Source organism: Echiichthys vipera (genome assembly GCF_963691815.1).
Source record: "Echiichthys vipera genome assembly, chromosome: 18".
NCBI classification, from domain to species: Eukaryota; Metazoa; Chordata; class Actinopteri; order Perciformes; family Trachinidae; genus Echiichthys; species Echiichthys vipera.
This window is the reverse complement of record NC_139843.1, coordinates 17391643-17407508: the sequence shown is the minus strand read 5'-3', so window position 1 is coordinate 17407508 and position 15866 is coordinate 17391643. Positions and strand designations below refer to the sequence as shown.

General features: G+C 42.0%; 1 protein-coding gene across 1 annotated transcript in view; it reads left to right on the top strand.

The window, feature by feature from the left end:
- Positions 1–15866, top strand: part of snx29 (sorting nexin 29) — a 156850-nt gene that overhangs the window by 36072 nt on the left and 104912 nt on the right. Inside the window, exon 14 of the mRNA XM_083933406.1 lies at positions 3009–3094. Within this exon, the coding sequence (XP_083789532.1) occupies positions 3009–3094 (86 nt within the window). The remainder of the gene's footprint in view (positions 1–3008; positions 3095–15866) is intronic.

Sequence of the window (15866 nt, the reverse complement as noted above, 5' to 3'; positions counted from 1 at the left end):
GTTGTAACTCTGACCATTAAACTGCGTCTTCCACATAAACTGTGGCTATGGACGAATAGTCCTTTTTGCTTTGGAAGATTCCTAAGTTCCTGAGTGAAATCACTCGGAAGAATCCAAGTAACAGCCGTGATAAGAGCTGGTCGAATTCTCTAAATAAGAAAGCAAAGGTGCTAGACTTTCTTATCTCCTTTAGCATAGGGTACACCGGACCATCCTTTGCAAAAGGAAAGGAGATAATGCCTTCCCACAATTCCTTGGGGCAGTAACATTTAAAGTGACACACCATTCCGCGGCTCATGAAAACAAACAATATGCCAATACACACATACATTTAACTATTGTTTTCATTCAGTAAAACTAATTGGGATTAATGTGGATAAATATGGACAGTGGACAGGAGGCTGAGCATGAGCAGCCATCATCAATGTGACAGTCATTGTGTTTCACTTGTGACTGGTAGCCCCTATTCCTTATATTATTTCAATTCCATGTATCCAAGATGCGTAGTCCATCTTCAGAACATTGCATAGCCGAATGCAAGTGTAGTTGGATTCTCTTTGCACCACAGCCGTCTTTTCCTAAGCCCTTATGAATTCTCCCTCACATCTTTCCTTTACCTCACTATGCTTTCCATTAAAGTCAAGGAAAAGTTGTTTTAGTGTGTATAGATGAACATTGTCTGGCTTCCCTCCATGGTAGAAATCCCCACACAGTGGAGGAGCAGAGGTCAACCCAAATCCGGCAAATTATGCATTTATTGGAGATGACTCCAACCGATTTCAACAGACCTCCTATGCTCAGAGCCCCGTGTGCAACGGCCATGGAGGGAAGCCAAACACTGTGTCCGAGCTGGATCTAAATCAGCACATCATCTCTTTTAGCCACAAGAGCATTATTGAGGTTGAGCACTGATTTTAGCTGATGAGACCTGTCTTCCTGCAGATATAAAAATAGAATAGAATTACTTTAATGATTCCAGACTGTGAAATTATTTTGTAACAGCAGTAGTGGGTCAGCAAATAAACACTTTGTACATAACATAAATAGAATCCAATATATACATAGTGTATATACTGTATACAGTGCACAGTCGGCTATAAACAATAAACAATAATATGTACAACAAAATATGCAAAATATACTATAACAATAATAATATATACAAAACAAACAAAAAAACAGTAGAGAGAGCAGAGTTCTCTGTCAGGCAGAGGTGAAAGAGTTATTATAAAAAGATGGATTGTGGCAGGAAAGATTTCCTGAATCTGTTGCTACGACAGCGAAGCTGAAGCAGCCTTTTGGAGAAGGTGCTCCGCTGTCTGACCAGTGTGAGTTGGAGAGGGTGGAGAGGATTATCCATGATGGATAACAGTTTTTTCAGTGTCCTCCTCTCCACCACAGCCTCCAGAGTGTCCTGTTTGCAGCCAATCACAGAGCCAGCCTTCCTGATCAGTTTGTTGAGTCTGTTGGTGTCGCTGGCGCCAATGCTGCTTCCCCAACAAACCACAGCAAAGAAAAGTATATTGGCCACCACAGACTGATAAAAGATCTCCAACATCTTGCTGCACACGTTGAAGGATCTCAGCTTCCTCAGGAAGTAACGTCTGCTCATCCCCTTCTTGTAAACAGCTTCAGTGTTAGAGCTCCAATCTAGTCTGTGGTTGATGGTAACACCCAGGTACTTGTAATCCTTCACAGCCTCCACATCCCTTCCCAGAATGCACAGAGGTTGGAAAGCCGTCATCCTCTTCTTCCTGAAATCTATTAGATCCCATATCAAATGTGGTTGAGGTCAGGGCCAGTCCAGTTGGTCAGTCCTTCACTCCAAATTCAGGAAAATCATTTCTATTTATTGACTTTTTAGGGGAATTTGGAATAAAACCCCGGACGTTGTGGTTAGCGTATACAGTGTACAGTTTATACACTCAGCCATTATGTATTGCATATTGTCATACAATACTTCCCTTGGACTACAAATTATCACTTGTTTTGTACATAATTCTTGATATTCACATGCTGAAAAAGCCACCTTTTTACATTGCTTGATCCCCAAACATCAATGTCTTGACAATCAATTTTGGACTGAAGCTGGAATTATGCTTCTGCAGGCTGGATGTAGGCGAACATGTGTGGGATCATTTGGAGACGCATCTTTTATATTTATACCGTGTGACCTTTACCTTTTCTGTCTCCAGTTTGGCGGTGAATCAACCAATCAGCCCTCTTGAGCTGCAGGTCCGCATAACGTGTTGAAAGCTGTGTGTGTTGATACTTCTGCAAGCACCCGTGGTTACCAATAATACTCTTCTTTGCATAGGTTTGCAGCGTATCTTCAGAAAATAATAATTCTGTTATCCTGCCACCTGTTTGCTTACTGTTTGAATTCACATGCAAACACAGTGAATCTGTTTTTGAAGCTTATACATACCTACACAGCTAGTTTTGATAATCGGATCCTCAGTGCATCTTTAATGTGTTTCAACCAGGAATTTACACCTTTTTGAAAATCAAATTTATTTTTTAAAGATTTATAAACACAAGTGCTTAGCCAGTCCACCTGTTACTGACCTGATTGCCACTGTGCTTTCGGCTGGTTAAAAAAGGGAGTCAAGCCACATCTCTGTAAATAAACCTCAGTCTGACCACCTGGATTAGATTTTTTATTTTCACTGTTCCACAGGTGACAAGATGTCACAGCCAGTTACACACTGTCTCCTTCTACAGCATGCTGTCATGAAACAGCGTAAACAACTTCCTGCTACCAACTTGATGCAGCTCCCAGAGTTGTTGGACAGAAAATATGCCTTTTGCCACTCTGTGCATGGAAGCATTTTTACGGTGACAACCAGTCAGCAGATTATTACTTTGTCTAAATGGACAGGAGTATGAATCTCGTCTTTTATGAATTAAAGCAAGGATACTTTACATTCAAAATTCGGAAATGCTTGCATATAATGTTAGTGTCTGTGTGTGTGTGTCTGTGTCTGTGTGTGTGTTTGTGCGTGCAGGGAGAATGAAGTCCTGAAGGTCCAGTTGAAGAAGTATGTGGGGGCGGTACAGATGCTGAAGAGAGAGGGGAGCCAGGGCGATGATGGTAAACCACACACGCACGCACGCACACACGCACACACGCGCTGCATCATTATGACCTGATATTAGATTTCATATCTGTGTCCCAGTCCATCTATTCTGCTCTCAAATAGAAACGCTTCTAGATAAAAAAAATAAGGTCATCAGTTTCCTCCAGATCCCAGATCAGTTCTGATGCATTTCTCAGGGGCTCAGATGACTGACCTCCGTTTTCACAGTGCGAAACTATTCTCTTACCCTGACTTATCTTTCCTTTTTAGTTTTTGGGTAGATTTGATAACTTTGACTTTGTGTTTGTGTTGCCGGGGGTTGTAAGCGGCGCTCTGTGCAAAGACTATAGCGAGATAAGCCCCTGCTGTATCAAAGGCAAATAAAATGAACATGGCAGATTATAGAGGGCCACATAATGGCTAATTGCATTTTGGGGGATAGAACGGAGAGCTGTTATCTGTGACGCCCCGGAGGGTTTATGTGTTTGTGAGAGAGAGAGAGGTAAAGGGATATGTAGAACTTTGTAATATCAAGTTAATGACGTTTTATTGTATTAAAGCGGTCATAATAACAAACAACTATGTGGTGCTATAAATCTTTTTAGTGATGCATCATAAGTCCAGCGTGGATTTGAGTGACCGTGTTCTCATTTATTTATTTAGACGGAAGAAGACATGGAAAAAAAAGTTCATTACATCATTTTTGTTATCATTTCCATCAGTGATAAAACAGAAGGCAGACGGGTAGCTAAGGTAGTATGGTTGGTCAAAATGGAAGTTGGATGTATAAAATCCTCTTTCACATTATTTGGACATCTATATCTCAATATGGAAAAAACTTTAGTGACAGAAAATATCATCATTTGGCTCTGCCCAGGACATTCATAATGTAGTTTTTCATTTAAATGGTCTGCAATTGGCTGAAACTGATCATACAGTTATATTAAGCTATTTATTTTGTATTTTCTCATTGTTAATTTCTAGAATGTTAAATATTCTTTACTAACGCTGCTTGTTTAAGAAAGCAGCCTTCTGAGTACCTTTGCAGAGTCATATCGGTGCAAAATCCACACCAATCAGTCAATTTTAAATTTAATCTGCAAATTATCCTCCTCTAAAATCTGTATTAAAAATCCCATATCGGTCGGGCTTTACTAACAACAGGTAATAATTTAACCATTTTCCTTCGTGTTGTCTTCCTAATAAATTTGCCAAAGGTAGGTTGGTTTCTTACTTATCTGATGTTCCTATTGCTGGTGTTTGTACATTTGTACCTACATGAAGGAATGGTGGCCAAAAGGACTCAAACAAGGTCCAAGTTGTATGAAATCAACAAATCTCTCAAAAGTGTTTTCCTCCATGACACCTTCCAAAGCTGGATCAAAAACATGTGATATATTTTCTGAAAAAGATGAAGTAATTTAGTGTGCAACCTCCACATGTTAACCAAACACAGACCCATGCAGCTCGGTCATGTATAAAACATCACGACCGCTTCATATTTCATCCCTTTGGTTCCGGGCAATTACCTGGTTTTAGCCTGTCAAACACGGCCACCTGGACTGCTGGCTCCGGTGGGGACAGCAGGGAGGGGACTTTTTTTTTTTGTTTGTTTTTTTGCCCTTCTTGTTTTACCGCCAGTCATTTTCTTTCTCGCTTATGTTGGCTATTCATTCTCTCATCATTTTACCCTCTTCAACGCTCCTTCATCCCTCTTGTCTTTACCTCTCCTTCCATCCCCACTCCACTCATCCCGACAGGCGTAGTAATTCCCTCTCCACAGTGGCGTCTAAATGATTTCATCCTCCCTCGCCTCTGTCTTCTCCTGCTAATGATGTGCCTCGTTCCATCACACTTTGATGTTGACTACCACAGTCTGCTAGTGTGTGTGTTTGTTTGTGTGTGTGTGTGTGAAATGGGAGTAGAGGAGAAGGAATAACGTGTGAGCAGTTTAGGGGGGAGCAAAAATCAGGAGGGGGGAAAAAAAGACGAATGAATTTATACACAAGCGGCTCTTTTTCATGTGCTGTCAGTGTGCTTCCCCGTGATCAGTGCGCTGCCTTTTTGAAACCTCTCCTGTCTAATGATAGTGCTGCAGACGTGATCTCTCCAACGCTCCCCAGGCGCCGTCAGCCCCACTGACATCCCACAAAAGACAGTTCTCCTTTCTACTGTTTCAGAGGTGTGATAATCATTGTTGCGTGATGCCGTCTATCTCTGTTTGTTTTGGGGGATTTCCCCTCTCTACTTACACTTGCATATGAGAAAACAGTATGTTTGTGTTGCTCTGTGTTCTTTATATGAATGTGTATAAATACTGTACAAATGTGCGGTACGTGCTTAAATCCATTTTGAAAATCTCCATATGTCCCTATAGTAGACAACAGGACCAATGCTTTACATGTCACTTTAGTGTAGATCCAATTTGTGTAACGTCAAAGTGAGTCAAACGCTTAAGTGCTCCAGATAGGTGCATGTACATACCTATGTGTCTGTGTGCATTTGTATGTGTGTACGTCATTAGGGGAAGCCATTAGCCGAACCCCAGAGGACTCGTAGTGTAACAGTGACAGTCGTGTTTGCTGTAAAGCCGAGTTAGATGAAGAGAAATCTCTAGGGAGTGACGGCGAGCAGCACATGTAGAATTATCACGCCCACACTAACCCACTTTTACTCAGTTCCCATGGCTCTTGAAGATGCTTGAAGGTTTGCACAAATGTAATAAGTCTTAACAAGTTTTTTTTAACGTAAATCGGTGGCCTTGAAGGAGCAGTATTGGAGATTTTTCTATAAATCACTGAGGCTACTGACTCCTTTGCACACCTACAGTATTTATTATACTTGTACAGGTGCTAGTAGGAGGTCAGTTCTTAGCAATAAGTTTCAAATAAACTTCCCATGATGCAATCTGACATCTTGCCTAACCCCAGTCCTTGTTATGTTGACATACCCCATAAAATACATTCTATCAACCAGATGTTTGATACCAGTTTCATAATTTTTCCCTGATTCTCCATTTTTCTCTGTGTGTGACCATAGGCTGTATTAAACTGATGGAGGTAGCCACCGTAAAGTCACCAATGGGTTTGTATAATACACATTTGTTGCCATTTAGGTTTTTTGAAACTGTAAGAGACCATATTTGGACAAGAGGGAGGAGCTGAGCGCTAAATCCTGTGTCGTTCCAATGTCGCTAAGCAAAACTCTGACGAGGGAAACGCAAATCATTCGGCGGACTGGCTGCTGGCGATGTTCATCTGTATGTGCCGTCTGTGCTGCAGTGACAGAGCCAGTTGAAAATCGTCTGTTTCTCTTAAGTTACCAGCCTGTGTTAGCTTCGTTAGCAAGATGAAACTGAACGCTAAATAAGACAATTTTAAGTGACCAAAATGTTAGCTTGCAATTAACTTAAATAAACTGAAAGTTAATTGCAAATATGAGAAAGATCATAGTTCTAGGACGAAAACAAAGACAAGACGCAAAAGCAAGTTCACAGCTATTTTAATGTATGCAATGCCATGGATATGCATTATTAACCTCTATCCTGCCGCTAGCATGGTGACCTGTCAATCACAGGGTAGCCATGCCCAAAAGCATACCCTTCTTTGTCGTCTATTTTACTCTGAATAGGAGCAATATGTACAAAACGAACATCACGCTGTATTTTAAAGAAAGACTTAAAACTCATGAGGAAAATGTTTACTGAGGTAATGACTCAGCTGAGAAGAAGGGTCATTTTCTCATAGACTCCACTAACCAGTGAGGGGACATTAGCTATAGAGACCAAAAACATTTTTTATCAGGTTGAAAACATGTTTATTTCTGCTGTAAAGTTGGTATTTTAACATGGGGGTCTATGGGGATTGACTCACCGGGAGGTTGCCGCTTGATATGAACATGACGGCTCTCCTCTCAGGCTCTGGATGCATAGGTCACTAGGAGAAGTAGTGGTTTTAGTGGCACTCCATTGACTTAACCATGGTGAGTGTATGAGAAATAGTAAGTGTTTAGGACGTGTGTGTGCCTTGAGAGAGAACGCTCTTGTCTTGGAAGCCTATTGGTGCAATGATGGAGGGTCAGGAGTGGAAACAAGGGCATTGACATTTGTTTTCTCAGAGAACCTGCCTCTGTCTCATCCTTAGTGGAAACACGTCTCTTGGGACATAATGTTTCAAGGCGTTTTATTCTCCCAGGGGAAGGTTTAATGGCTGGATGGTTGACCGGCTGCTGTTTGACTGACTACTTTTCCCAGTGGGCTGATTCCCCGGGGAAATAGTCACTGAACCTGAGTATACGGGCTCCACCTCCTCCCTCTGAGATGGCTGATCAGCCCACGTGGTCAGCCATGCTGTATATCAAAAAGATTGGCCTGCTAGTGGCAGGATAGGGATCATGAGTGATTAACCTGTTAAGTGCTGGCTGGGCACACCGAGGACACTCAAGGAGATAGATAACAGGTCAGAGGGCAGTTACTCTGGCAAGATGGAATTCCCTCTCTTCCATTTCTTTGTCGAGAGCTTTGTAATACCTCTATTTCATCTCATTTTTATCCAGACAGTCCATTATTCCTTTACATTACTGCTCTTTCTTGTGGAAATGGCAAAAATGAGAAGGAGTGACCTTAAGATATAAAAAGGAAATTGAGAATCACAGGATTATCTTTGTTTCAACCGTTCCAATATTTTAACTCTGTAAATATTTCTTTGGAGTTTAAAAAAATGGAATGGTTGAAACAAAGATAATCCTGTCATTTTATTGTTTAGTTTCTGTATTTCTGCTTCTTTTCGTTTCTCCAATCTCACCTGTGTTTTCCTGACCACTATTAGATGTGAATAGTGGCAAACCTTTGATTCATTCTGCTATTTGCCTGTGACTGCGTACGTGTTTAATTCGTCCATAAATAAACCTGCCGCGGACGGCAGCTTATTCATCTCCAATAAGGAAATGGATTACACGGCCGTTTAAAACCCAATAAGCCTCCCTTGCTCTGCCTTGGTCTCTCTTGCCTTCTCCGACAGCCAGTGGCCTAATGAGTGAATGAGAGGCATTTGTCACCGCTGCCTGCCCTAATAGGAGCGTGTAACTTATTCATTACACACATAGATCTGCGTTTATTGTCCCTCTGTGCGCTCCGTGTTGCCCTTGTAGGGCCTCTGGGAGGTCAGGCATCATGCTGTAAGATATCATCTGTGTGTGTGCTTGCGTGTGCCCACTGTGTTTTTGTTTATGTGCAAAAGCCTGCCTCGTGTTTGCATAAAAGGTGTGTTAGCATGTTAATAAAAACTGTGAAGTTGGTGTTTTGTTGGGCTGTTAAAACCAACAATTGGGCTGGTGTGCATGTCTGTGTAAATGTGTTATTATGGAGGTGTATTTTCATTACTCAAGTGTGTTTGGGGGTAATTTGAGAAACACAGGTCATAGTGGCGAGAGGGGGGTCATTATTGAGCAAATGTGTGGAGGTATATGTTTTGTCAGGGCAAATGTGCGTGTGCGTGTGCGTGTGCGTGTGTGTATGTGTGTGTGTGTGTGTGTGTGTGTGTGCGCCTGTGCATGTGTGCGTGTGTCCTAATTTAAAATGTGCATTAGCGGCCGTAGGTGGGTATGAGACTGTTGTAACTAGTGTGTAAGTGGTTTATGTTATGAAGTTATTTACGTCCCAGAAGGCCAACTGTAAAAGAGCAAATGATGAGTCATTCTCTCTGTGAATTGAGCTTAATTGTGCCCACACACTTAGCCGCAGATCATAACAGCTTACGTTGTTTGGCCTCTCAGGTCTTAGTCCAACACTGGGCATGTTTACCAGCTCAAAGGTGTGGAGGACTTTCATTTTTTCAGCAGAGGGTGGTCTGTTTGTGTTTTTATATATGGCAATAAATTCAACTGACACTGTTTATTTACCTGGCACAAGAGGCAACGTCGCATATTGTTTGTCACTGGTGGGGCCAGGTGGTCACCGCCCCAATTCTCGCACGTATGGATTTATGCCTCTGCCGCATCATGCGGGCTCAGCAGGGGTGTGTGACAGATTCTATCACCTGGATGGAGCAGTTAATCATCTCGCTTAATGCCGAAGCCTGCTGGGTGTCATCTCGTCCCCCTCTCCCAGATATAAATATGGAAAAGCGTCGCTGAGGAGGGAAAGCACTCCAGCGGGGTGTAGATTCCCATCTGATGCATCTTTCGACTCTGTCTTTCGACTTACTGCCCTTCTGTCGGAGTCCTTAACGCAATCATCGCAATGTTATCTTTATACTAAATCTGTAAAGAAAATGCTGTTTATATAACCGTGAAAGTCCTTACTTACACTCTCTGCTTTTAAATCAGTGGTTTAATGTCACAATCAGCGTTTGTTCAAGCTTGATTTACAGTAACAAATTGTTTCTTCATTGCTTGCTCTGATAGTCTTTCTCTAACTGTTTTGTACCTGGAAAACTCTCAAGCTGGAAGAGTGCGGCGTTACTATGATTCCTGTGAAATCTCATGTCATTAGCTGCTGCATAACTGGATAATTAATTTTTTTTATGGTGATTTTGCTTATTTATTCTGTTGTACAATATAATGATGGCTCATCCTTAAAGCTCCCATATTGTTAGATTTTTTAGGTTCTACTAGAACATGATCACATGCTTTAATGTCCAAAATCCAATCAAGAGGTCACAGTTTCTCCTCTGTCGATCTCTTTACAAGTTCAGTGGAAGAAACAAAATCAAAAAAAGTAAAAGCAAGAACTGCACTGCAAACCCCATCAGTAATAGGCAGCGCTTATTAATATTATTACAGCATCCGTATATATCAGATGGCTCCGTTGACATCAATGTGTGGAACATTTGTCACATGATATGTTCAGAGATGGCCTCTGGCCTCGTATCTTTCTGTTCACTGTCTCATGGCTGATCACCTTCAACTGTCTCAGCCCATTCGTTGACAGTTGATGGAGATTCTGGAGCTCATGCACTGTCATGTCCAGGAACATTTCTGTTTTTATTCTTTGTCAAACTAAAACCATATAACTATAAAGCAAGGAATTGTCTTTCTGTCTTTCTGTTTGTCCCTTGCATATCTCAGGAACCGCTCATCCGATCTACTTCACACTTGGCGGGTGTATTGCTGGGGACCCAATGGTGTGCACTGTCAGATTTGGTCACATAGTGGTGCTATATAAATGAATGAATGATACAAAATGAATGTTTAGCCTCTAAGTCTCAGAAACAAAATCTTTATTTTCTGTATTCCGTGGGTCCAGACAAATCTATTCATACAAGCCACCCCCATTTGTGTCTAGATTGATTTACATCCTGTTTGAATTGTGTCCAGATTTGTTCTTCGTTACTCCTCCTAGAAATATTGAGAAACCATCACCAAATGTTGTGCAGAACTATGGACCAAGGATGAAAAAAGTAACCTTTTCAGATTTTGAATGTTCAATACTGTTTTCGTCTGAACATTTAGTGCTATTGAAACCACATTTCATCGACACGTGCAGATATGATTTCTGAGTGGCTATGGCATATTTGCAGGTGGTGCTGTACCAGCAGCATCCAACTATAAAGGAAGTAATCTTTGTCCACAGGCAGTTATATTACTGAGAACCCAAGCAGGGGCAGTGTTGAGCATAAAGTCGATCAGATGAATGGTTTCTCTAGAACGCTTCAAGCAGCACTTCCTGGGGCCATGCAATCTGCCCGCTCTGAATGGGCACTCATTCCAAACAGCAACAAGCTCCAAACGGGCACGCAACCCCCGACACTACTGCAAACAGCAATAGCGGGAGCCAATGGGCACTGCACTAGGAATAACAAATTATTGCCCTGCCTTATTCATCATCGTCATCAAACCTTTATTTCAAACAAGGAGGGCCATTGAGAGCAAGCTCTCTTTTTCAAGGTCGCCCTGATTACAGTAAGTACATGTAAACAATACAAACAACTCAAGCACACGAAACAATATGTGTAAAAATAATATGTGAGTTTTCATTTTGTTTCTTTAGCCGGTGGGGAAAGAGAGAAACACAGCAGGTGTTTTTCCTAAAAGAAAACAAGCTGTAGTGCCTGACTTCCTCATTGCTTTCATGGGTATGAAAGCCTGTGAGCTGCACCTTTGCCCATAAGTGTCCGTTCCTCAAGGAATCGTCCGGGAGAGTCTGCCACTGTCTGTTTGCCAATCCAAATTTTTATGAATATATTTGCTGTTTTGAAAGCCCCCTTACATATATGTTCCTACAATAGCACAACCAGGTAGATCTAACTGAAAGCAAAACTCTTTTACTTGTTTCAACTATGAAATCATCTACAAAAAGGATCAGCGAAGAGCTTATAGAGGTATCGGGGGATTTTCAAAGCTCTCAGCCGAGCTGAGGCATTGTGTGCTGAATTTGAGAGCAACTCAATTTAAGGAGGACGCTTCTAATATTTGTGCTCGCTCAATCCTCTTGAAGCTTTGTAATGGAGTGGGGCGTCTGTCTCTGAGACTGGATTAAGGGAAGAGAGATCGGCTATGAGTCTGAAGATAGAGGAGACGGAGGGAGGGAGGTGTGGGGCCTCCAGGTGATGCATCTGGAGATTCAACTCCTCTCTTGCCTCAGGGTGTTTTTGAATTTACACGCGCACACACACACACACACACACACACACACACACACACACACACACACACACACACACACACACACACACACCTCCAGGCCATTACTGTACTTGGTACCTAAAATGAACGCAAGTTGCATCTTGCCTTCCTGCAACCACACAGGTTTAGATTTGTGTGAGACTGGGTATATTTAGCTAACTTCTACCACTTCAAAACTAGCATAGCCCCCCCCCCCCCCCCCCCCCCCCCCTCTCTCCCCCTGTCTGCCTACCAACTCTATCTTGGGAGTGATTACATCTGGTCCCAGCTCACCTGTCTGCCTCGCAGCCAGTATAGAAACTGGTGCTGTATTAGCAGAGGCCAGGCTAGCCAGTAATTTGCCGCATGACTGCCCGCGCTGATAACACAGCACAGACTGACTTCAGCATTTTGCCGGGCGGAGCGAGGGCTAAACGGCTCAGGTTGCCGAGAGTAGATGACGGGGACAGAGGGCCGACATGATGGCCCCTTGTCCCACCAGCCGGTTTAACTTTGACACATGTTCTTGCTGCGGCACGTGGTGGAGCTGTGAGGACGTGTGGCAGTCAGGGTGTGTGTCTCACTAAGTACAGAAGGGGACTGCAAGTGTGTGTGTTTAGAATCACAAAAGAGAGACTGCGCACTTGTTTAAAGGGGGTGGTTTTTAATTACAACAGCAGCTGTATATCGGGGAACCTGCGGCGGTCCCACTGATTTCCACGCCTCCTCTTGCAGTTATCGCAACACAATCTGGGTAGGAGGTAGAGGCTTACAAGGATACAATGATGTCATTGGTTTGGTTGGACTGAGGGGGGGATATTAATCAGAGCTGATCTGTGCTCTGTGACAGCCAACCTACGTGGCGTCCCACATACAGAGCTGATAATGAAATTGCAGGAGCATCTGTCTCTGTTGTCCTTTCCCCTGTTAGTGGTGTCCTCAGATGCTCGTAAACATTTTGGTTGGACACGAACAAGGGCGCATACGTATCTCATTGCAACTTAGGGGCGACCACAAACTTTTGTCAAGAGTACTTTCTGGAGGGGACATCAATGATATCACCAATGTATGTCTAATTATCTGTTGCAGCAGACACAGCTATTAATAGTAGCTTAAAATATATATTAATAAATCATATTTTAGGTTATATATACACTTTACATATGTACCTATTTTACAGAGCCACATCTACACATGCTGCACAATTTCTTCTCTGAAAATAGGCATCAAGATAAAACGTGCCAATCGTCAAAAAACTTTGTGGTTTTCCTTATTAGGCCTATAGCTAATGTGAGCTGGCACACATTTAAACAGAAGAAGAAGGAGGAAGGTATACTTCTTTTGTTAATATTAGGTATTTAAACAGCTAACAGACATTTTCTAGCATTACAAAAATGAGTTAGCTAAAGCGTTGATGTTAAAACTTTACACTGAGCAGGCTACATAGGCAGGATATAAATAAAACCTTCAAATGACTTATTTCAAAAGTTTGCCTCTTTAATTATGTGTACCCACTATACTCATCTCTTCTAAGCCCAGTAATATCTGCACCTAAGGATGTGAGGATTTAACTGTATTTATAGGAATATTTATTATTATTTCTCACCACCTTCTTTTTGTCTAGAAAAATCAGCATAATGTCATTTTGTTGTTTGACCTTAAAAGTGTTCACGTGTTTGAAATAGCAGCGTCAGAAAAACAGATATCCGCTGGTGAATGGTGAATAAAATGAACCATAAATGAACTGTAGTAGATGCTGCCCAGCTGTCAGAAGTAGGGTTTGAATAAATTAGTTTGAATGTAGAAGGTAAGACAGCTGACATTAGTTGAATCCCTGTTGTATTAAATGTTTCTTTCTGTTTCATTTTCACAATTTGTGATGTCAGGTGGAAAATATCCGAACCAGCTACACAGCTTCAAACAAAAGTACTGGTGTTGCCTCTGCTTTCCCTAAGGTTTTCTGTTTTTCCTGACAGCACATGGGGCTGCCCTGATTAATTACAACATAGCAAATGTACTATGTGATCAGTTGTTCATTGCAAGTCTGACAGATCGTGACACATTTGGCCCCATGATCAATTGAATTAATAGATGAATGCAAAAGCAACACTCCTTGAATACACAGCCTTTCTTATTGTGATAAAGTGGATCTGCTCCTTTACCCGAAATATTATGTTATATAACATAAAATTGCAGAAAACGTCTTCTTCAAACAGACGGCTGCCACAGTTTCATGTCCATCCATCCACTCCACGATGCCTTCACATGTTCCATATGTCTGTCTGATCCGCCATTGTGAGTGAGCAGTAATGAAATGTTACTGCGCCGGTCACACACATCAGAGGGAGTCTGACTGAGAATTCAGACTAGAACGTTCCCTTTCGTTGCGCTTTTACTTGTCAGAAATTGGAATTTCACAATTTCTGAGTCGAATGTAACGCAGCATAATGGGCAGTGAAGAGCTCCACCTTGACAGACCATCTGCTGCTGACTGACGTGAAAAGCGTCACCAACTTTGCGGCGCATTTTAATCTAGCGAGGGAATGTCTCCACAGACATTCGATAGACAGGAATGTAACAGACCATTAATTAGATGAAAATCTTATGAAATATAAGAGATTTTTTTTTATCATATTAACTTGGAAGTGGAAGTCTCAGAGGAATGTAGCATCAGAGGTTTTTCGTAATCAACAAGTTATCCCCCGGATTCTGTAGCGTGTGATGACGTGAAATGACGCATTGGCAGATCACTGATATTCTGTTCCTTGGGTACTTGGAGACCTGAATAAGAGTGAAAGTCAGGGGATCACCGAGTTTTAGAATTTATCTCCAAGGGGACAGGACAGTGTGATCTCTGTCATAACTGAGATATCTAAAAATGGAAGGTTTAGAGTGCTTTCCGGCTCTATTATATGATTTCCTAATTGCTATGTCAGACATCTTTAAAAAGCAGCACTCTATGTAAATTCAATGGGAAATAATTGTACAGTGAGGTAAATCACGATTAGAGTTGATTGGTGTAATGGCAGAAGCAAGGTAAATAACAATAATGCACGTTTGAAAAGAAATACCTTAATACTCCTCCCGGGGTTATCCAGTATCATTTTCAGTGAGTACAGACTGAAGGGCTTCTTCTCTTTGATCAGTGAGATGACAAGGACTGCAAAGGTGAAACCCACAATGTCATGAGGAATTACTGCGACCAGAGCAGGTTCATGTGGCACGTAGACTAAGTGACAAGACAATCTAGAAAGACATTCCAATTTATTATGCTCACTAGCAACTCTTTAATATTAATAATAATAATAATATGAATAATACTAATAATATATTTCGTTTGGAGTGCCTTTCAAGGAACCCAAGGATGCTGCACAACACAAAAGAATCATTCTCCTTGTCGAGTCTCCAAACATGTGGGAGTAATCTGTTTTGAGTGATATGTCTCGGCTTGATTAGGACTTTTCTTTTTCTTTTTTTGGAGCACTGCTGGGATTTGGGTATGAATATTTAGAGTCTTACCCAGATAACTATTCAAGCTTGTTTGTTGCCTTTTCATTTCAAACCCCATGGAGCCTTTGAGAAACCGCCGCAACCCTCTCCTGAATAAGTGCCACCAGCAAACCAGCAAATCTCTATCTCTGTATCGCTGCCTCATGGCGAATTTCACCCACCTCCCCTCGCATTGAATCTCAGCTTCCTCAAACACCCCAACCTCCCCCACTTAATTATTTTTTTGTGTATACGTTGTATACGTGTGTGCTTGACTAATGTCTGAGTGCTGGGCTATTTCATGTGCTATGTGATAACAGCGCAGCTTTATAAACAACTTAATCCTACATCTACTGTGTCGGGGAGCACCACAAAGACCTGGAGGCATAAGAGAGTGGGTGTGTGTGTGTGTGTGTGTGTGTGTGTGTGTGTGTGTGTGTGTGTGTGTGTGTGTGTGTGTGTGTGTGTGTGTGTGTGTGTGTGTGTGTGTGTGTGTGTGTGTGTGTGTGTGTGTGTGTGTGTGTGTGTGTGTGTGTGTGTGTGTGTGTGTGTGTGTGTGTGTGTGTGTGTGTGTGTGTGTGTGTGTGTGTGTGTGTGTGTGTGTGTGTGTGTGTGTGTGTGTGTGCGTGTGGCAGAAAAAAGTCAAAAGTGGGTTTTGTAGTTAGGTAAGAGGATACAGCAATACAGATGGAGAAG